Source organism: Apaloderma vittatum, unplaced genomic scaffold (genome assembly GCF_000703405.1).
Source record: "Apaloderma vittatum isolate BGI_N311 unplaced genomic scaffold, ASM70340v1 scaffold30465, whole genome shotgun sequence".
Classification (NCBI taxonomy): Eukaryota; Metazoa; Chordata; class Aves; order Trogoniformes; family Trogonidae; genus Apaloderma; species Apaloderma vittatum.
In genome coordinates, this window is record NW_009719287.1 from 628 (window position 1) to 22554 (window position 21927).

The 21927-nt window shown below is 38.5% G+C and overlaps 1 protein-coding gene across 2 annotated transcripts; it reads left to right on the plus strand.

Annotated features, from left to right (window-relative positions):
* Nucleotides 1–1487: 1487 nt before the first annotated feature.
* Nucleotides 1488–21644, plus strand: RUFY2 (RUN and FYVE domain containing 2). Of its 2 annotated transcripts, XM_009870585.1 has the most exons (17): nucleotides 1488–1656; nucleotides 2110–2227; nucleotides 3507–3608; nucleotides 4265–4388; nucleotides 6362–6423; nucleotides 7006–7071; nucleotides 8869–8938; nucleotides 9848–9949; nucleotides 10690–10806; nucleotides 11410–11577; nucleotides 12426–12523; nucleotides 16401–16520; nucleotides 18280–18409; nucleotides 18980–19074; nucleotides 19629–19677; nucleotides 20606–20683; nucleotides 21501–21644. In XM_009870585.1, exons 1-17 carry the CDS (start codon nucleotides 1527–1529, stop codon nucleotides 21642–21644), a joined length of 1773 nt encoding a protein of 590 aa, XP_009868887.1. In that variant the 5' UTR covers nucleotides 1488–1526. The 2 variants fall into 2 exon arrangements, with proteins under 2 accessions (XP_009868887.1, XP_009868888.1); XM_009870586.1 differs by lacking the exons at nucleotides 3507–3608; nucleotides 16401–16520; nucleotides 18280–18409; ... (2 more) ...; nucleotides 20606–20683; nucleotides 21501–21644 and adding an exon at nucleotides 13354–13614.
* Nucleotides 21645–21927: the final 283 nt, after the last annotated feature.

Sequence of the window (21927 nt, forward strand, 5' to 3'; positions counted from 1 at the left end):
TGCTCCTGGTAGGGTTGGGTCAGTCCCTGGCAGCTGAGCAAGTCAAGAGACAAACTAAGGAGCCCTGACTGCTAACTGGGTAAATTTCTTTGCCAGAGGACTGTCACTAACTGTCTGCCGTGTCTTCTAACATATTTCAGTGCTTTTCTAAGTTTCAGATACCTAAGTGCCTAAAATTGGGATGTACAAGAAAGGAGACAAGTAATTTCATTGCTATTTGAGCAATTGAGAAAGCGTCCATCTGGCACAGTGATTTGGGTTGTTTTGGTTTTAATGCATGCAGTTCTTTGTGCTTTCTGATGTGCAAAGAGGTAAGGTTGGATGCCAATACTCAGATTTGCAGAGAAAGGGGCTCGTGTTTTTTCTGAGATCCAAATCTGTACAGATATTTTGCTATTCGTATCTCACTGTCTTAAAAAAAAAATGATCCATGTTCTTAATTTGTTTTTTACTTCATTTGTTAGATTTAATCTCAAATAGCAGAAAACAGTTAATCATCAACTTTTTTTTTTTCTTTTTTCAAAGTTACTTTGATCATGGTGAATAAACAGAGGGTTGTTTCATGTCTGTTTCAATTTGGCAAAATAGAGGATGGCCTGAATGTTTGAACTGCTTAATTACAAATGAAAATAAACCAAGAATCTCCCAAATGCTCTAGTTTCAGCAGCAGGAGCTCTAAGAAGAGGAATTTGGTCCATTCTGACAGATTAAGATGATTTTAAGAAGCAATGAGGTTTTTATTGACTAGATTTCATCCCCAAATGTATTTTTGTAGCGTACGTTTTGTAAAGGTTACCCAAAACATTTTTAAGTTAAAGCAAAACCTTTAGTTCTTAACTAACTTCCTGTGCAGAAGATATTTTGTATCTACCTGGAAAACTGAAATTTCAGCATGTAATATACAGTATTTTAGGGAAACTGCTCCTGGTTTGCTGGCTGAGACTACATACGACCTAAGAAGGAAAGTGTGTGAAATTAAGACTACAGTGGAAGGTCATTATATATAACAAATATGGTGTCAGCTTCTGAAGGTAGACCGTAATACACCAAGCAGATACTTCCTTCCCTTAGCAGGAGTGCAGCTTTGATCTCGTGATGAGGGCACTGGCTGCTGTTACACAGCAGAGCTCTGAAGTGCAGCGTTGATGCCTCTGTGAATTCGCACTTAGAGACTGCTTCCAAGATGTACTGAGGCAACACTACCTGAGAATTGACATTTCCAGCCTTGTTTTTTCATTCACCTATTAAAACTTCACCTTACAAAACACCTATTTTGTAAGATCCATAAGGGTGTTTGTCAGATTGGATGCTTTTCTGTACCGTGGTGGCTCATAGCATTTGTTAAATTATTCCTTTGAGTTTATCTAGATTAAGGCAAGTTTTTTCTTTGAGCAAGTTTGCCAGGAAGCGTGTTATTATTCTGGATCTCCACTAAAACTTGAACCATAATTTGTTTGTTTGCTTTTTTTCCCATTGCATTAGCTGTGAAGGACCCTACAGCTGTAGAAAGAGCAAATTTACTGAACATGGCTAAACTGAGCATCAAAGGACTTATTGAATCAGCTTTGAGCTTTGGCCGCACTCTGGATTCTGACTACCCACCTTTGCAGCAGTTCTTTGTTGTCATGGAGCACTGCCTGAAGCATGGCCTTAAAGGTGTGGTGATTGCTCTCGCTGCATATTTCTCATCTCAAACATGCCATTTTTCTGCCTTTCTTTCTTGAATGAGATAAAATGAGAGTGTGGTGTATTAAGAAGTAAAAACATATGTAAATTGACACCTTTTGTAATGAATATTTCCACATCTACCAGCTTTTTCTGTTGTATACTATTTCTTGTAAGTGGCTCAGGGATTACCACAACTTCATGCGTCTATGTAGCTTATATCTTTACCTAGTTATCCTTTTCATATTATTTTGTTCAGGCACAGAGGTTTTATGTTCACAGCAAAATAATTTGGAAGATGGCTTTGGATGCTTTGGTGAACTTAGCAAAGTTACCAGATAGCTGGAATCCTAAGCTCAGTGGTTAACGCTTTTGTCACACCAGCTATTTTGAAGGAAGCTACTCCAGTAATTTAATTCAGTTACTTAATTTTTCTTTTCCTAGTAAGAAAATCCTTTCTAAGTTACAATAAAACCATCTGGGGTCCTCTGGAACTTGTGGAGAAATTGTATCCAGAAGCTGAGGAAATAGCAGCAAGTGTCAGAGATTTGCCTGGCCTTAAGTAAGTAGTATTGGTAAAATACAGAAAGAAAATTAAGGAGTTAATTGAAAAATCTGCAGATGTCTTGTGATTGCATTTGGCATTAATCAAGCCTTTTAACAGCTAGCGCATGAGATTGGGGGAGACCACAGATGAATCTTGTTAGCTTTTCACATTTTACACAGAACAGAACAGCTAAAATGTAGTATTTTTATGCTCTTTTCGGATGGTCCTGGGAGAAGAGCTTTCTGAATGGTGGGCAGAAATGGTGCAAGGAGGAACAGGTTGTGTATCGAACAGGCTGCAGCCTAGAACTGTGACAGACATGAATCTAGTCAGGAAAGGCAGTATAAAAAAAAGGTAACATACTGAATAGGAAAGTATTAGGCAGCTTTTCAAATTCTTATGTGTAGGTTCGTTCTCAAATCTGAATTTATGCTGTGAACTACTATTTCCTCCCATTCCTGTGCACTCTGCTTTTGTATTGATCATTAGAACTGGCCGTACATGAAATTCCAAAAGGGTCTGGTCGCATTGTGATTGGTGTACAGCAGCATAAGTCTATAATTTTTAGCTTTAGACCTAATTTAAAGTACATAGGTCTATAAATTACTATTAGTCTTGTGTCCACCACATTTGTAAAGCCGGTTAGGGTTTAAAGCTCGAATTCAGCATGCATTGGGTAGACCCAGAGAACAGGATTGGGAAGGCAAGCTTGCGTGATGAGTTGTGATGCTGTAATGGACATTTGGCTACTTCTCTCACAGTTCCTCTGAAGACTTGATAAGCAAGTTGCAGAAAGGAGTCTGAGCTGTTGCAGACCTTCTATGTGAGCTAGAAACAGGACTTGCCAGATTATTTTTGTGGGCACCATCAGGCTAAGGGGGAGGTACTTACAGGAAAACAGCACCACTCTTAAATTCTGTGCTGCTGGCCAGGTACTGTGTGAGAACAAAGCACATTGAAATAAAACAGTGTGTAGAAAGTTGCACGTTTTCATTCTCTGAGCAAAACAGTGAATTTCACTGTCAGGCTTCTGTACTTTCTCTGTTCCTGTTCCTTCCAGGATCTGCTCCCAAGCCCAGTTGAGTTCATGAACATTTTTCTGATACTATCCCAAAGCTTGCAGTCAAAGCCTGGACACCGTGGCTTCTCAGACTGCATTGCTTAACTAATAGTCTAAAATACACTTCCAGAAATACCAATTGCTCTACCAGTAGACTGATAACATGTTTAAGTGTGTTAATAGGTAAATTGAAAGTTGATTTGAGACTGTTTGTCTTCATGCCCTTTTTTTCAGAACACCGCTGGGCCGTGCTCGGGCCTGGTTACGGTTAGCGCTAATGCAGAAGAAAATGGCTGACTACCTTCGATGTCTGATTATTCAGAGGGATCTTCTCAGGTAAACAGTTAATCAGATTTTGTTTATAACTTATTTTTAGAGGTTTAGTCTCTTGAAAAAACCCATGTAATTTTCTGTTATTTTTTAATGCGTCCTTGGTCTAGCAAGGTGTGGCTTCTGGCCTGTGGGCTAATTTCTTCTGCTTCTGAAGGCAGAGGGACCAGACACTGCTGCCGTGTCGGGATTGAGGGCTGGCTGAGGGGCAAAGGGATGTTTCGTTGGGCAATCTGCGCTGTGCCCAGCTGCTGTTTTGTAGGTGAGGGTGATGGGGCAGGGCTCCTGCTGCATTCTGCCCCACAGAATCCAGACCAGAAACCTCTGTAAAGGGAAAAGCCTTTTGTTGGATTGTGGGTTTCTTTTTGTTTTTAAATGCAAAATAAGTCTTGCCCTGCAGATTTCCCAGCCCTCTAGCAGCTTATGGCTCAGATTCCTGGAGCCAAAGGTAGTATCTTTCTTTTTAATAGCCTGAGACAAACCATGCGCTTTCGTTCTTAAAATATTTATGAGGTGAAAATATGGACAGATTCAGCTCATCTTTAGAGGTGTTGGAATAAGGCTAAAATAGGTGTCACATATTACTAATGTTACGTGTTATTAATTTATTGGATATAAAGATACTGAATATACCAATAAGATGCAATTTTCTTCTTTAACAGTGAATTTTATGAGTATCATGCACTAATGATGGAGGAAGAAGGAGCGGTTATTGTTGGGCTGTTAGTTGGGTTAAATGTGATAGATGCTAACCTGTGTGTGAAGGGAGAGGACCTAGATTCACAAGTAAGTCAATACAGGTAAAGTAATGCCCATGCAGTCCATTTTTGGGTACAGTGAATTTTGTTACTGTGGAGTTGTGACTTGTTAGAAGTCTTACTACAGACCTAGGGTGTGATCCAGCCCCTAGATCAGTGCGGGCTCTTGCCCTTACCTCAGGATCAGTTGGGTTGGACCTTCAGATGCGGTAATTGTCAGAGTGCACGGATAAAGTTTTATGTTTCTTCATCAAGTGGATTCAATAATAGCATTGCAGAGTTGTTTCTATCAAAATTGTATAACTCACCCTTTTCCTTTGTTTTGTGATCAGTTTATCTCATTTATTGTTCTGGAATGTAATATTCAAGGACCTGAAAAAAAATAACATGCTTTGCATAGTGTAATGAAAGACATTATAAGAGGGTAACTGCTTTCAGTCTGCAAAACAAGACTTAGCTCCTTTGCTGTGTACTTTGACTTTGAACTCTGATCTTTTCCAAGAAAACCTTGGCAGGCTCTTTTTAAAGGCAGATACATGAGTATTTGTAAATCAGTGTAGGCTGTGTTCAGTCCTGATTGTTTATTTTTCCAGCTTCTTTGTGGAAAAATTCTCAGTATTGAGAATTACACTTGTGTGTTATTAATCACAAAATCTGTTGCTAGCTACACCTTTGTTATCTGGGTCACTTAGTGACTTGGCTGTGTGAGGAGAGATGATGCTTGATTTCAGAAGGTAGTTGTGGCTGTCTAGATGAGATTCTAGAATAGGCCTGTTTGTGTAGCATAAATAAGGCACCTTCTCGGAGAAGCCAGGAGCAGCAAGTTGTATTGAGCAGAAAGAGAAACTCCCAAAGGATGATGGAAGTCACACCTAGGAGCATCGTTTTAGTATGTTAGAAGAATGCTGTTCAGTGGTGAAATGTGTGTAGGCACACATGGAGAATTAAAACAAAGAGATAATGTTTTACTTTTTCATAGAACCAGTATTTTGCTTTAATAAGCTTTTGGAGAAGGGACTTTTTAGAAAAGGTATAAAAACAACAAACAGAAGACCATCATAGGAAACTGGGAGGAGAGCATTGTATAAACCAAGGAAATGTTAAACTTAGCAAGTTACTCGTACTCAAGAGCTCAAGGAGGAAGCAGTAATCAGAGAAATTGAAATACTTCTGTGAAGAGGCTGCTAGACACCAAACAGGAAGTATATTGGTGTTCTGTGGTAAAATGGAAGTAAATGTTGGTATTCATTTGGTAGGGCAAACATGGTTAAATACTTTTCTAGAAGTTCATGAATAGACCTGGAAGCAGAACTTGTGGTAATGTTGTTTGTAGTATATGTGATTAATTTATTTTCTATTCAATTGCAATTTAATTAGATTCAGATTTAGCAAGGTTTAAAAAATGAATGCAGCTGAGCTGGCACACCTGAGAATCAGCAGGTGTGGAGAGGTGGTATTGTTCAGCAAAGGAGTATTGAAAAACTAAACATGGAGGAAACATGAGTTTGGGGGAGAGGAAATCACAGGAAACACTATGGAGAAGATGTCTGACTGGTCGGTGATAGAGTTGAGCAGTATCTGATAATTCCCCAAAAGAACATCTTTAGTCTCAGTGAGAGGTAAGAAGTCATCTTTTGGGGATTTAGAATGTAGCACATTGTTAATTTTGTTCAATGGCAACACAATTCTTAACAAATATGTGAGGCTACACTTTAATAACCTCTTGTTTAAAAAGTTACAGTTCATTTTTTTTGAGCTCCTAGCTGAAACTGGGCCAGTCTTTAAAAAGCTGCTGTAACTGAGGCTTTAGTAATTGCGTAGATGCAATATCCCACATCGGACTTCTTAGCCGTCAGCGTGCTTGTAGCAAGTGTGGGTAGAGCCCTTCCCATATCTTGTTCGCAAAGCCCAGTCATGATGATGGTGATGAGATGCAGCACTGTGAATATAAACAGGAATTATTTGTACAATATGAAACTCTGTACATTTGTTTTCCCCTAGGTTGGAGTGATCGATTTCTCCATGTATTTAAAGAGTGACGATGACATTGGTGGTAAGGAAAGGTGTGTTCTCGCCAAATACATCGTATTTTGCATGTTAACAAATGATTTCTAGACTGGTTCTCTGTAGAAATAAGTCAAGTTCCGTAAGGATAGTCTTCCGATATCCCTGTCTTGAGAAAAATGTCATGCTCCATTCTTCTGCATTACTAGTTAGCTGGAAGAGTATTTGCATTCCAAAGCAAGCCTCAGCGACGTCACCTGCTTCCTTTTTCTGATGCGCAGTGTTGGAGGATTGCAAGGTGGCAGTGAAAAGGAACCTGCTAACCTTTAAGCCTTCAGTTTGGGATTTAGTCAGTGTTTCAGAGAACCAGTTACAGCAGAGTAAATAAACAGACTTTGGGGGTTTTTTTTGGAGACTGTGTGTGTTCTTATGCTTCATGTAGAGAAATTGTGTGCAGTTAAAGCATTGCTGGTTTTTGTCTCTCCCTGAGGTCACATGTAAGTTATTGACTTCATGACTGTGAGATGGAGTTGCTTCCTTTCTTTGAAAATCCACAATTAAGATGACAGTTACATGTGGTTTTGGCACGTGCTTCCCGACATCGTTTTGTTACAGCTGATTTTATTATGTGCTTGCTTTAGAAATGTGCAGATTGCTGCAATTTTGGACCAAAAGAATTACGTTGAAGAACTAAACAGGCAACTAAAGTAAGTATTATTTTGAAGTATGCATGTCAGGCCAGGCTTACAGATAAAACACCACTGATTCCTTTTGTACTATGGCTTTGAGAGGGAACTTCAGAGAAAGGAGTGCAAATTCTTCATGTTTAGACTGAGGGTATCGTGAAGGTGGAAAGGATATGCTCTTATGGAGAGACTCAGGAAGTCTCAGGTTTCGTGCTTTTGACAGAACCTTTATTCTTTGAAGAAATGAAAACCAGCAGACCAAGACTGATCAAGGTCCTCACGCTTCATAACTTCACGGGAATGAAAAGCTTGATCTGGATTTTCACTGCGTTCTGTTTAACAGTTTTCAGAAAGTGTTACTGAGTGTTCTAGGTGAAGCCACATGTTTTTGTTTCTCTGCCTTTCGTATTTCAGTTTTCAGCTTTAATGCTTAGGACCAAAATGGAGTACGTTTATTACTTGCTGGAAACTACTTACATGCTGTAGGTTTTGGTTCCTGCAGAAACACTTTTCAGGAAAGCAGCGTTTCCCCCTTACTTTGCTGGATGGAGCAAATGTAGTCCATCACCGTGTTCGTTACTGTACAGATAGAGGAACAGTGAGTGTAATTCTCTGAGGAGTATTGTACAAAATTAAACAGCGCGAGGAGCGACAAAAGGAAAACAGAACAAGCCACAAAACCAAACCCACAAAGAACTTGTGTAGAATCTGTAGCTGATCTTTGTGGTCCCTTTTTGAAATGTAGTTGTGTTTTTTTTCATTTTTAGTGCTGGTAATCTTGGTCAGTTAGTTACTGTATGGCTGTTGTTAGGGTAGAGGTATTCTGATCTGGAATGGTGTCAGTCACTGAGCAGAGACCTTTAGCACGGCAGAATAATCCGTGCATCAAATGTGAGCAAAATGGAAGTAAGTTATGGAGGAGAAAGGAACTGTCACAATTAAGACTAGTGATGCTTGCATGATGGTCGCTGTCGTGATTCAGGTGAGCCCCTGTTATTGAGTGCGTTCTTGTACATTGGGTTATGCATGGAATTACTTGCAGATCAGTGGTTCAACAACTCTCCCATTTTATTTCAGGTCAGCTGTTCCTATCCACACATCCTAAAACGTATTAATCTCCTCTATCTTGCCATTCTTAATGAACTGGTAACTTCTGAGGACACCACAGTAGAAATACCTGGAAAAGTAAATAGTGTTACAGAATAGTTTTGGGTTTTTTTTCTATGTGTGAAGTGCAGCTTAAAAAAGAACAGTGCTTGCAGCAGAAATAGGTAGTCGGGTACTGGAGAAGACCTGGATATAATTTGATAGAATAAAAAACCACAGAGTAATAAAAGAGAATAAAATTCTGATGAGACTTAGAAATAAAGTCAAGAATCATCATGAAAGTGGTAGCCTGAGTATAAATTTTGAAAAAGATAGAGAAACAAATGCTATTATAAAAGAAATGGATTTTGAAGGAGTAGAATCTGGAGAATGGTTTGATTGTATGGGGGAGAAAAAACCCCAAGAAAATTGTGGTCTGTTAAGGGAACTCAGTACAGATTTGGATACAGTATAGTTGTGAGGATAAAGGAAAAAGAGAATAGATGTAAAGTCACACCCAACTAGGAGTTTAAGTGACGGGAATAACATTGGGAGTTGGAAAGAAGTATGTAAAGGAGACTAATTTTCTTCTGCTTAGGAAAACCTCAGATAATGGGTGCAGTTCTCTTAGCATTTAACCATTAATCATTGTACCTCACGTTAAAGCTTTTGAGCTTGGCTGGGTGAGTTTTGATATCATTTTGAATGATATTTTTTCATTTTCTCTTTCAGTAGCACAGTTAGCAGTCTACATGCAAGAGTCGATTCACTAGAGAAGTCAAACACCAAACTGATTGAAGAGGTATTATTTTCTTTTAGTGGGAAATAATAGATATTATTTACTCTCTTTTTAAAATATACTTAAATTCTTCTAATCTACCTAAGTTCTGTATGATACGTTCAGATGCCTTTATTTTGCGTTGAAGAAAAGGTGTGGTAGCTGCAGGGATTTGAAGACAACTTGCCTCAGTAAATTAAATCCGTAGAACATTGCAGTTTCCCACTTTGGGCAAGAAGAGAAGCTTTGCTTTAATGCCAGCTGCCAGCCTGATTTTGTGCAGATGACTAGTCCACAATGGATGACACCAGTTGCTACAAAGAGAGAGAAAGTAGTTCACCAGGCAATTTCTGTTACCGCTCTCAGCTTCAACCAGAAGATTTTTTTATTTACTTACGATACGCTTGTATACAGTTTTTAGACTTGTCTAGCTCTGGTTTTGCATTTATATCTTATATTTCTGGTTATCTTAGATGCTTGACTAGATTCCAGTATTTTCAGTTCTGTAAGAGAGAGCACAATTTATTTTTTTTTAACCTGAGCTGCTTGAGAAATTGGTAGTGAAGTGGAAAATTGAAATATCTGAATTCAGCTGATGAAGGCCTAGCTAGCTCATTCATGTATCCAGATAGAGGGAAAACATTTTTCACTAGTTAATTCTTGGAATATTCTAGTTCCTTTGCAAGCCTGTAGCCCAACTGTCCAGACATGAAATAATGAAGTATCTTGAATGTGCATGTTGTTGAATAATGAAAGTGAGTCATTACTGAACCAGGAGCTTTATGTTTTCTTTAAAAACAAATAAACCTCCGTTTGGTAGACTGCAAGAGTAGACCAGAGAATGTCTTGGTCTTGCATTCATCAGAATATTTTTTTTCTTTATTTCCACTCACAAAAGTAGTCACCTCCTTTTTCTTTTTATTTATTTTTCAGTTAGCAATAGCCAAAAACAATATAATTAAACTTCAGGAAGAAAACCATCAATTAAGGAGTGAAAATACACTTATTTTAATGAAAACACAGCATCATCTAGAGGTATGTTAGTTTTACATATTTCATGTAGCAATGTCGTGTTCTTTGTCGTTCAAATGTTCTTACAGTGCAACTTAAACAGGAGCTGGACCAAATCTAAACCAAGTTTTAGACGAGAAAGGACCTTTTAAATCTGGGAAGCTTTATAATGGGATAAATATGTCAAAACTGTAGGATGCTAGGTTGTTTTATAACCGTATGCAAATTATGTAGCATTTTACCTTGTATTCTTTCTATTTTTCTTCCCCTCTTTTTGTTTAGTCTGTAAGCTATATCTGAGAGCATTTAAGACAATATTATCTGAAAATCTTGTCAAAATAGTGGGTGTTTGAGTTGGCAAACTGTCCGTCTTGACTTGTCTCATTACATGGAGTGTCGTTTGATGTAACTGTGCGTGCAATTGCTGAAATTTTTTTTTGAGCTGTGATTTTTAGTGCTTTAAGTAATTTCTTGTACGTGTTTTTACAGGATAATTGGTAAAAGCGCAGGTTAAGCAGGTGTTTGAATTGCTCAATACTGAAGCAGTTGTGTGTTAGTGATGTACTGAAGGACTGTACTGCAATGCAGCTGCTTATTTTACTGGATTTACTCAATTATCAATATAAAACTGATGACCACATATCAGTAACAGCTCCTTCTGTGTTTGTACTGTGGAGAATAGGTTTTTAAGCTTTCTCTTTCCCCCTCCCCCTGCCCAAGTGTTAAATCTATGCTATGAAGAAAGATTCTCTGTATCTTTGTAGGCAACTAAAGTGGATGTTGAAGCAGAACTTCAGACATACAAACACTCCAGGCAGGGTTTGGATGAAATGTACAACGAAGCACGTAGACAGCTTCGAGAAGAATCACAACTTCGACAAGTAAGGGTTCCTTCCTAGGATTACACAGCACTTCTCAAGCTTAATCTTTTTTAGAAGAGTCAGTTTATAAATATTTCCTAGATTTGCTTCTGGTGAGCTTAGATACTACCTTTCATTGATTGTAATTGCCTTTTCTCCAGCTGCCTGTAGCAAAAAGACTTTTATAATGGAGCGATCAATACATCAGTATTTCTGTAATGTTGCTAAACCATAGTAGAAAAAATACATCATCTTTGAGAAATTTTTAGATAAGTTGTTAGCAATGCTGTATGCACTGCACGTATGCTAAATCTTCCTTATAAAATCAGAAATGCATTACTTACTTTTATAGTGAATAGGTAGCTCTGTGCAGCGCTGATAGGGTAATTTGTTACAGTGTGAGCTGTCTTCTGCCGAAGTTTAAAAAACCATTGGTCACAAAGTAGCTGAGAGTGTGCTGTTTCTGTAGTCAATAATTTGCAAAGTTCAAGAGGCACAGGATTTCTGACATGGTGAAATAGGTGGGGCTGCAGCTCCGTTAGAAGTAGCTTTTGGCTTTTTCCAAAGGGAAGTAAAATGTTGCATAATTATTTAAGCGTCCTGTGTTGTGTTTGTGTTTTGTAGGATATGGAGAATGAGCTAGTGGTTCAAGTTAGTATGAAACATGAGATAGAACTGGCCATGAAGTTGCTGGAGAAAGACATCCATGAGAAGCAGGATACCCTCATAGGCCTCCGACAGCAGCTTGATGAAGTTAAAGCAATTAACATGGAAATGTACCAAAAGCTGCAGGTAAAGGAACAATGTGCTGTTAAGCTGGTGAAGCGACTTTTCCATAAATCAAATTTATGTTTATAAATTATCAAAAATATAAATTACCAGTAATACAAAATATGAAAAATAAATTATCAAACCCAGAACAAGAATGCCGTGAAGTCGTTTTATGTGAATTAAAACAAGACTTGAATGTTCTTCAGTATGTTTGGATCTAAAGGGTTTTGTTTCCTCTCTAGAGCTCAGCATTACTCACAGTCCCCAGAAGTAGATTTTGCTTAATGGCATTCAGACTCAATTACTGGACCGCGGGAACTAGTTTAATTGTTCCCCATCTCTGCCGTTTAGGGGCCAATTGGAGTGTTCATCTGTTTAGCAAGAGTAATGCTCTGCCTTTTATTTGGATCTCCAAGCTGTGGTTGTACAGCTCTGCAAGCAGTCCAAATTGTGAAAAGTGTTAGCAAAATTGGTAAAAGATTTTTAGGTGCATGTGGTAGTTCGATTAGAGCTGGAGAACCGTACTGATTTTCAGGACTGAGCGTCTTCGTTCTCTATTGGTAATGTTCTAGTGGGCTACTTAAAAAGATCGGTGGATTTAAGTTGACTTGTAAAATGATTAACTAAGAAAGGAAACCAAAATGAAATGTTTATTAAATAGCATCTACGTGTGCAAACTACAAAACCATGTTTGCTAGGCAGAAAATTTTAGGTACTGTCAACTACATTTTTTTAGATGGAAATGCTTAAAAAGAATCAAAATCTGAAGCCGTTTTGACATTTTTCCCTTCAGATACTCAAGAAAAAAGTGACCACGAGGTAATGGTGTAATACATATCTGCTTCGGTTTTACTTTTTTTGTAACACAGGTTTCTGAAGATGCTACGAAAGAAAAGAATGAAATAATTGGTCGACTAGAGGATAAGACAAATCAAATTAATGCAACTATGAAACAACTAGAACAAAGGTACAGGCTCATCTTTGTTTTATTTCATTTATGTGTCATCCCCTTACATTTTACTTCATTCTTATGTAGTTACCACTGAAAAGTAATTTTCGATTAGGAAGTTTAAAAATTACCTTTCTGAAACTTTACTAGTCCTCTACTGTGGTTTTTTTCTTTCTTTCTTTTTAACAAGTGCACTTATTTTAAATACAAGCCTAATCTTTCAGTTTTCTTCCTCCACCATCTTTCTCCTGGTCTTAGGTTTTTATGCTGTTTCAAAATTCTGATTCATGATTACCTTTTTATTTTTTTCCCACTGGAATGAAATTTAATAGAAACTAAAGCATTAATTATGCTTATACTTAAGCATATGCTTAATATAAACATTTAATGCCTTCATGGATCACTCACTGCTGTATTTGCCAAAGCTGTTGAAATTGTTTTTCAGTTGCTTTGGAAGTACCATTATTTTCACTGAAAGGTTGAAAAGTGAAAGACTAAAATTTGAGTATATAAATTGGTATGGGTAGACTGCATGTAATACATAATATTAAAATGTGATTCACGTGTTTTAATTTAGTGGCCTATATGCAAAATAGATATTTTTAATTATAAGATATAACATATCCATAAACCCTGCCATGTTGGTGTTTGACATGTCTTTTTTTCATTTAAATCTTATTGTGAAAAACATGGTTATGTATTAAAAAAATTAGTAACATGAATATTCTTTTATTGACATCCTTTTTTCCTCTTTTTTTCTTTTTCTTTTTATCCTTTATCCCAATTTTTGTTTTTACTATTTTACTGCCTTCATCTGTCTTTGATTTTTGTCCACTGCATTCATGAAGTGACAAAGATCTGTTAACTCAAACTAGGACTATTGCAATGTCATTCGTCAAATGTGCCAGCAGTGAAGCTCAGCACCAGTATAAACTTGTCAAAGATATATCATTCTGAAAGCTCCTCCAGATCTGTTGTGTTTAAATAGTTGCTCATAAAATACAACTTCAGAATTTTAAAATCACAACTTTAAATATAAAGTGGTATTAGAAATCCTGCACTGTAACTGATCGTAGCTGGGTTCTTTTTTGTTTTCTGAAAGAACATCATCTCCGATCTCACTTTACCCCTCTTAAAAAAACCAAACAACAGCAAACCCTCCCCCAATCCACACTAAAACCCCTACTGCAATATTATTCAGCAAACGTAAGCTAGTTTTCTAATGCTATTTAATCACTTCTTAATTGTCAAGGAAAGTTTATTTTAAAAGGTTAGCTATTTTTACTTTGACTGTACATTTTTTGTGACATTTGTTTCTAATTAGTGATTTTTCCTATTCTTTATGTTACTAATAGATTTTAAAAGTAGCCCTTCTGACTATTACTTCCCTTCTCCCTTGGTTATTTCTTTCGCTTTTAGGCCCTGTTTATCGCAAAGGCGTGCTCTCTGGGAGGGGTTTTGGTTGTGACTAGCACTGTTCACTTAAACAGACTGGTGGGAGTTTATGGGAAGGGGGGTTGGGAGCTGTATCAGAAAGATATATTTAATAAAAATGTGGTGCCAGCATACATGTCTGGTACGCACAGTGGAAGAGTTAAAGGATTTGAGCGTAAAACCGCTAAAGCACAATTGCGTTTTGCTGATGTAACATAGGATCAAATATTTTTGTGGAGTTCAAATGTGTTTGGATGGACTGGACCCTCCAGGCAGGAAGGTCAGCGTGCTCTAGCAAATCCTGCAGCCATGACTCCCACCCAGAACAGGCGCACCCCGACAGCCACGGCGGGTGCTGGGGTAATGCACAGGATTTACGCTTAGGGCCCAGATCCTCTTCTTGTCCAACTTGTTTGCCCACTGAGGATCTTGCCTGGCTCTGGGGATGTCTACGCTGCAATCGTAGCCTGGGGGTTTGCCCAACCCCTTTCCCCTCCCTCCACTTGCCGTCAGGCAGTCTTAACAACTCGCATTTCTGCTCCAAGTTGCTGCTTGCCTGCACTGCAGAGCCTGGGGAGTTCTACCTGCTGACTGCCCTTGAGGCGCTTCCTGGGCCTTGCTCTGGAGCGCAGAGAGGGAGTTTACTGGGAAAAGAGTCTTTGGGCCTTTCAACAGGAAGGGGATGTGTCCACAGGAGGTGGTGGTACAGAAGGGACTTGTGCTCCGTGATTGTGTATTGCCTTATTCCTTGATTTGGAGTCAGGGTCTATAACATGCGCTGGCTACTGAAAAATAAAAATGAATAATTATCTCCCATCCTCAAAAGAAAACTTAAACCAGAGAGGCTGAATAAAACAACATGTAGATCACAGCAGAGATGGGAGTGGAAACCATCTCGCGGTCATCTATGCAAGCAAGTATCTCTCTCAGGGTCATCCGAGTCGCGCATCCTGCAGTGAACTTGGTCCAGCTCAGCATCGGTCTGAATTCCAGCGGCGCCGTTAGCCTTGGTGCTGGGCTTAGAGGATCCTGCTGTGGCTTGGGTTGGCTAGAACATTCCTTGGGTAGCAAGCTCCTTTTCTGCCTTGGCTGTGGAAACTGCACTGCAGTTTGATTTGTGATTTAGGGCAAGTTTTAACTTGCTTTTGCTGTTACTGTCTCATGTAGCTTCATTTAGCTTCTATGCTCAGTGAAATGACCCTGCTTTTTCCCAGTGTTCTTCCTTCCGTACACACTTTAGCCCTCTGTGCATTACCCTTGCCCATGTGACTGGGAACATTCTTAACACAGCTGGTACAGTTGAATGAGATAGTACACACAGAGTTTGTAAGGTCATTTAATTCCAGTCTTTTGTCACTTCTTTACTGGCAGCTTTTGGAAACTCCTGCTGGTGCAACTTCGTCAGTAGAAGCACAAATGTAGACATGTTGCTGACCTCATTTCTTTTTAGCTGACATTGGGAGTTGTGAGTTAGTCTGCATTCAGTGAGAGATCAAGCACAGAGTGTCACAGATTTCTCCCACTGCTTACCTGAGAGACTCACGCAGCAGCACAGCAGGTGGTGTTTTAAAGGCTCTTTTGCTCTCCTGCCTTTTTGTCAAGACAGGTGTAGCTATGATAAGGCACAAGTTCCATTTTAGTATCTTTACGTCTATTACATTACATCCATCTTTTATTTTGGACTGAAAAGATGGCCAAGTAGAGAGGAACCATGGTGAGCTAATGGATTCCAAGGGAAGTGCGAGCTGAAGCAGAGACAAACCCCTGGAATTCAGAAAGCAAAAATTAAATAAAACCCACAATCCCTCATTTCTTGATGAATTGATTTTATTTATTTTGTCTGTGGTATGGAGCTATTTTAACCAGTGTAAGAATGTCTTATTTTTAATACAGATTATTTAAATTAACTTAATAATATGATATAGTCATAAATGTAGTGGGACTTGTCAGGGTGTGTCTTGTGTTAGGCTAGTGAAGTGTTTTTGATATCTGATTGCAGTGCTCTGTATTCAGCCTTACGCCTGAATTGTTTTGAGCTGCTTTTGCACGACATGTGCTGGGTGGTCAGTACAAGCCGAGCACTTTTACAGGATTTACTTGGGGGGAAGAATAAATGCTTCCAAAAATAACATATGAACATATGCTAAAGGAAAAAAAAAAAGCATTAAGGTATATGCTTCAATTCTAAAATTTGTATCATTGTGCTTTGGCATGTGTTATTCATGAGCATAAAATAAAACAGTGATTACTTACAGCGATTACTCTCTTACTGTATGAAAAAATAGGAGCTAGTTCTCTAGGCATTGTATGGATTTCTCGTTTGAGTTTGTGAGTTTCCCCCAAACTTTGTTTTTATTTAGAAATGTTTCTATTTCCCCATTTTTCTTTTATTTGTCTTCTTCACCCTCTACACCCTAGTTCTAGCTTCAGTTTTACCCAAAGTTGATTTGAATTACACCAGATTGCAGCAAGCAGAGAAGGCTCAAATGGAGGCTGAGGCCGAGGATGAGAAACTTAAACAGGAGTATGTGAATAAATCTGAAAGCCTGCAGAAAGAATTCTCGCAGAAGGAAAAACAGCTGTAAGTATACCTCGCCTGTTTAGAAAAATACACATCGGTGAACATTCTACGTTGCAATGTGACCTGTGTCTTCAGATGGGCTGGTCGTTGATAAATGGTTTTGAACAGAATGTCAGTGCTAACGATCTTCACTTTGAGCACTGGCAACGTGGAAAAAAATTGCTATTCCAAGAAAGTCAAGCCACCTTTGGGTGCCTTGAAAAGGAGAAAGAAGAACAGCGTCGTCTTTTGTCTAAAAGTGCCACCTTAATTCACGAAGAAATTATTCTAAGTGGGGAAAGTACACAGTGTAGTAGTAGTAGCAATACTCACTTTTAAATAAAACCCACAAGCACATAGTACTATAAACTTAAACAGAAGTGGCCTAAGAATAGTTTAATTCATCAGGCTTATTGGTAAGGTAGAAGTGATTTAACTTAGCACTGTGCAGGAAATAAAAAATAAAAATCCACTGGTGTCATAAATATTAAAAAGTTATATAAAAGCCAACTCTCTAGTCTTTCCCCTGTTCAATCTTTCGGTACTGAATTAGATAAATACACAAGGTAAAAGGCTCCCTGTGAGGGCAGGTGTTTTCCCTGTTTGGAAAGCTAACAAGTAAATTAATTAAGACAGTGCAAATCCAGGGCACAACAAAGATTTGGGCTTAAAAATTAGTTATTTCCAGTCCACTTTTTAGCCCACCCTGCCTCTCGTACAACTCTGAATGTTAATAAACTTGTTTAACTGTCATCACAAATGTTCACTTTACTACCACAGTCATCTTTGCAGATTTTGGCAAAAGAAAGTTCAGACCCCAGCCTTAGAATTCTGCAATTCTGAACCCTCGAGGTCATGTTCACTTCTGATCTTTTCCAGCCAGATGCTGAGGTAGTGTCCCAAAATGTAAGTCTTTCCTTTAAAAATGGTTTTGGTTTTCAAACAGGAAAATTAATGTGGGTACCGGTTTTCCATCAAAAATACTTGTGTGACTACTCTCAGATTTTTTCCGCTTTTATGTCAGCATGATTTAGATCCAGAAGGTTGAGCGGCATACTTCTGTCCTTTGGTTTCTCTGGAGTTGTAAACAGCAACTCTTCTGTGAAACTGGTAGTGATATTCCAGCTGGAGTGATCTCTCATCAGAGTAGCCCCAGTTTCTTAACGTGGACTCCAGTCTAACTACTAAAATTTAGATCCCCCTTTATGTTGAACCTCAGCTGTGTAGAAAGCTCAATAAAAATAGTAATTTAAAGTCCTTCCTGCTTTATTTTCAATTCTGTTCAAAATGCCATAAGCCTTAGTCTAAAATAGAAGATTCACATCTAACAGTAGAATATTTAATACCTTTTATGAGCACCAGAGGTATGTGCAGCCGTTGTCTGCACAGTGGCAGTGTAGTTGGTTGGTTTAATTTAGAAACAAGTTGTGTAAGGCTAAAAGGGGGCTTCACCTTCTCTGTGTTTTAAAAGTATGTTGGAATTCTGTGGTTAATCTTCTCTTGCTCATTTATTGCAAAGGTCAGCTCCAAAATTCTGCCATATTCCATGTCCCTTAGGTACACTTCTCTCTTAAAAACATTTTCTAAGTGACAGTGTTTTATTTATTGCACTGATGTCTAAGATATCATTATATTGATACATTATTTCTCTTTTCGAAAAAGTCTAAGTTGATTATTTGTATATTATTATAATAGTATATTGCACACAGAAATAAACTCTTGTTTTTAAAAAATGATATGTTGTGCATGGTGATTTGTTTGTTTGTTTTGCACATTCTAGGCTTCAGCTGGAAACAGATTTGAAGATAGAGAAAGAGTGGCGGCAAACCTTAGAAGATGATCTTCAAAAGGAAAAGGAAACCGTATCTCATCTGAGAATAGAGACCCAGGAAATAACTAACCTTAAAAAAGTAAATTCTGCAGTAATACTTCACTAGTAATTTACAGATTGACTGCAAAGTTAATTGCGGACTTAGGCATGGTATTTTTAAGGATTTCTGCAAGTAGTTAAGAAAGATGAGATTAATCCATTCTCACAAACAGATTTAGAAAGAAATAGGGTGTTTTACTCCCCATTTAGTCTTCCGGTCAGCATTCACTTTTTTTGAGTAAGGAAAGATGAAATCTTCATTTTCCTTCCTCAGTGTACTGAAGACTCTTGTCTCCTGACCATAGGCCTGACTCAGTGTACACAGCTGTGTCATGTTGTTGAACTCTGCAATCAATTGGTTTTATTTTCTTCCTGGAGAGGGCTGTGGAAGCAAAAATGCTTTATCTCTTGGAGTCTAAGAAGGTTTAATCCTCAGTTGTTGCTGTTCGAGTTGGGTTTGGGAATCTTAACAGAGAGTGCGATGGGTCGTTCCTTGACTCGGCTTTCCCAGTAAGGTCAGCTCTGGGTAGCAGCAGTTTTCTAGGCAGTAGGCAAATAGGACGCAAATTCAATTTTGAGAATAATTGGGCTTTGTTTGTTTTGTTTTAAGGAGTTCCTTAAGCTTCAGGAAAAGAACAAGCAACTGAAAAGGATATGTCAAGACCAAGAAGCTGCTCTCCAAGAACTGGCATCCAAGCTGAGCGAGTAATTTCATTATTCTTGCTGACGACTGTTTTTGAAATGTAAACTTGAATTAAGAAAAACAATAGGATAGTAGTCATGTGAATTAGACTGTATATGACAGTTATCAAAAAGAAATCCATCCAGTTAGGTCAGGGCTGTTCATTTTTATTTGTGGCTAGTGGGCTGGCTGGGAACTTTGGGGTAATCACAGTGCTCTGAGCAGCAAATCCTAGTTTAAAAGGGCCTGGAGGCATTAGTTCTTTTGCACTGAAAGCAGTTGACTAGTTGGCATGTTGCGGCATTCCCAAAGAAGAACTCGGGCACAAGGTGACAGCTCTGGCTCACGCAGGACAGTGCTTGTCTTTTTGTGACGGATTCCTTTCTTTGAAGTCTCTGTGTGGTGCTTAGGACAGCCAGGCGTGGTACTGATTGCATCTCCTGGGTGCAGCTGTAATATAAAATAATCAACACCCAGAGTACTCTGCGTGTAATTTTTAAAGTACCTACAACTTTTAAAGTAGTTAGACTGTAAATGACAATATAGAAGTTTGAAATAGCTTTGTCTTATTCTTTAGGTCAAAGCTGAAAATAGAAGATATAAAAGAAGCAAACAAAGCATTGCAGGTTAGTATTATTTGGAGGAAAGTGCAACTTTATTTTTTGTTACTTTTGAAATGTTTCGTTAAGCATGAGAAGACTTCTCTCTGACCGCAGTTATTCCAAAGAGACTCAACTTCCTCCAGTGGGAGAGAACCTGTAACCTCACAGAGAAAAGATACTCAGCTGCTTTTGATGTTTCATTTTTGATGTACAGCTACGCATTTTGACTTTTCTTGCACTGATACGCCCTTCTGTATTTTACTGAGTGTATCTGGGACAGAATATGTAGCCAAATAAGCTTAAATGATGTGCTGCTACTCAGCAATCAATCAATATTTGATCGCTCTAGGAATTCAGTAAACTCATAGCGCTAAAGCTGGTAAGGTATGATCTGTAATGCCAAGAGGCTTGCAGGGAGCACTGGAGAGCAGAGATTTTGTCTGCCCATGTTGAATCACACAGTACATCGCCTTGCGGATCATTTCAGTCTAAGCAAAACTGCAGTGGGGATGTTGAGCAGATTCCTGGGTTTAATTAATTGATTTAGACAGAAGGAAATTAACAGTTCTTGGCACTGTCCTGTTTTATTTTTGTTTCCCCACACCTTGGAGCCTGTTCCTATGGGATGACAGGGAAATAGGCTTCAGCTCTGAGACTGGGATACTTCTCTGCTCTTCCCAGCTCAGCCGTTGACCAGCTTTACTGCCTCAAGCATGTTCTCTTTGCACCTGTTCCCTCTCCGTCTTGTCTCATGAGGTTGTACGGTTGTTTTGAAGCAGTCTTGTGCTGCTTTAGAGTGTCTTTGTGACATTATACTGATCTCTGGGCAACAAGAAATTCAGATTGTGTGTGTACTGCTATTGTAGATGTACTGCTCTTGATTTGGCTTGTCCCCTGGAACACAAAGTCTAACTTCACCGATTTTACAGTTGTTATAATTTTTTTTTGCCAGGGCCAGGTTTGGTTGAAGGACAAAGAGGCTACACATTGCAAGCTGTGTGAAAAGGAATTCTCCCTTTCCAAAAGGAAGGTAAAACTTGAATGAGGTTTCTTCCAACTTGTTTAAATGTATTATGAGAAAAACATGAATTGTCTTAAAGGAGCGGCACAAAATACCAACATAGGTGAATGCATGGTTATTTTAGAGATGTCTTCCTTGTTCTGTTGATACGTACAGTGCTGCTCAGCCCTTATTTCAAAAGAAGTACTGCCCTTTGGTGAAGTGCCACAAAGGAGCAGAACTTAAAAATTACTCAACCTACTTAGTGGAATCATCATCTCAAACACTTGTCAGCTCTGCCACTGTTAGAATTTGACACATGGAAGTCATTTTATGGCATTTTTTTATACAACAGACTAGGAAATTAGGAGTTTATTGGAATTTTAAAGTAAAATGTGATGTTAATTTTCATGCTGTATTAAGGCGTGCAGGAATTTTACTTTTTTATGTTAAATGTCAGTTAGCTACCTGACAGAATCTTCCACTGTCTTGAATACTGTTGCTTATATTTTTACATAGCAGAGTATGTACTTAATCTAGGGATTGAATGAGACCTGCAACACATACACATGCATAAAAAAACTATAAATATATACGATTCTTGACAGACCATCTCTGCTTCTGTCTGTGATGTGATCCTGAACAGACCACAGTCTGTCTAGATTGGGATAACTCACATAAATCCCATTGATTGGGATTTAGATGAATTACCTTTTGAAAATGAATTCTGTGCTCAGACTAAAGAAGGGGAAGGAATCATGTTTCGGATTGCTCTGTGTATAGTGGTGCCTAATTACCAAGTGTATTTCCATGGTAAATTTTAATTCTTAATCTCCCCATTGTTTAGCATCATTGTAGAAACTGTGGTGAGATCTTCTGCAACGCCTGTTCTGACAACGAGCTGCCTCTGCCTTCTTCACCAAAGCCTGTTCGGGTCTGTGATTCCTGCCATGCAATACTTATACAGAGGTGCTCTTCCAATGTGCCATAACATTATTGTTGAGGATATTTATTACCTTCTGGTATTTAGGTAATCCTGTTAAAAAAAAAAAAAAGCGAAAAACAAAACACAGAACAAAACAAGTAGAGAATGTATAGCAGTATTTCCAGAATTTCAGGTAAGCGGTTTAGAGGTACATTTTCAAGGTGCCGTGGAGGAGTTACTCATTTGCTTCTTGTTGAAACAAGTAGAGAAAAGGGGACCAAAACGTAAAAAAATGCATGTGTTAGAAATACGAATGACAATGGTAGTCTAAGCTCTTTTGGAGGAAGGA

Bases quoted from the DNA above. Each gene is read 5' to 3' on its own strand.
- RUFY2 (XM_009870585.1), top strand. From the start codon at position 1,527: ATGGCTAAACTGAGCATCAAAGGACTTATTGAATCAGCTTTGAGCTTT. The intron at 2,228-3,506 runs GTAAGTAGTATT...CCTTTTTTTCAG, and splicing joins AGAGATTTGCCTGGCCTTAA to AACACCGCTGGGCCGTGCTC. The intron at 9,950-10,689 runs GTATGTTAGTTT...GTATCTTTGTAG, and splicing joins AAACACAGCATCATCTAGAG to GCAACTAAAGTGGATGTTGA.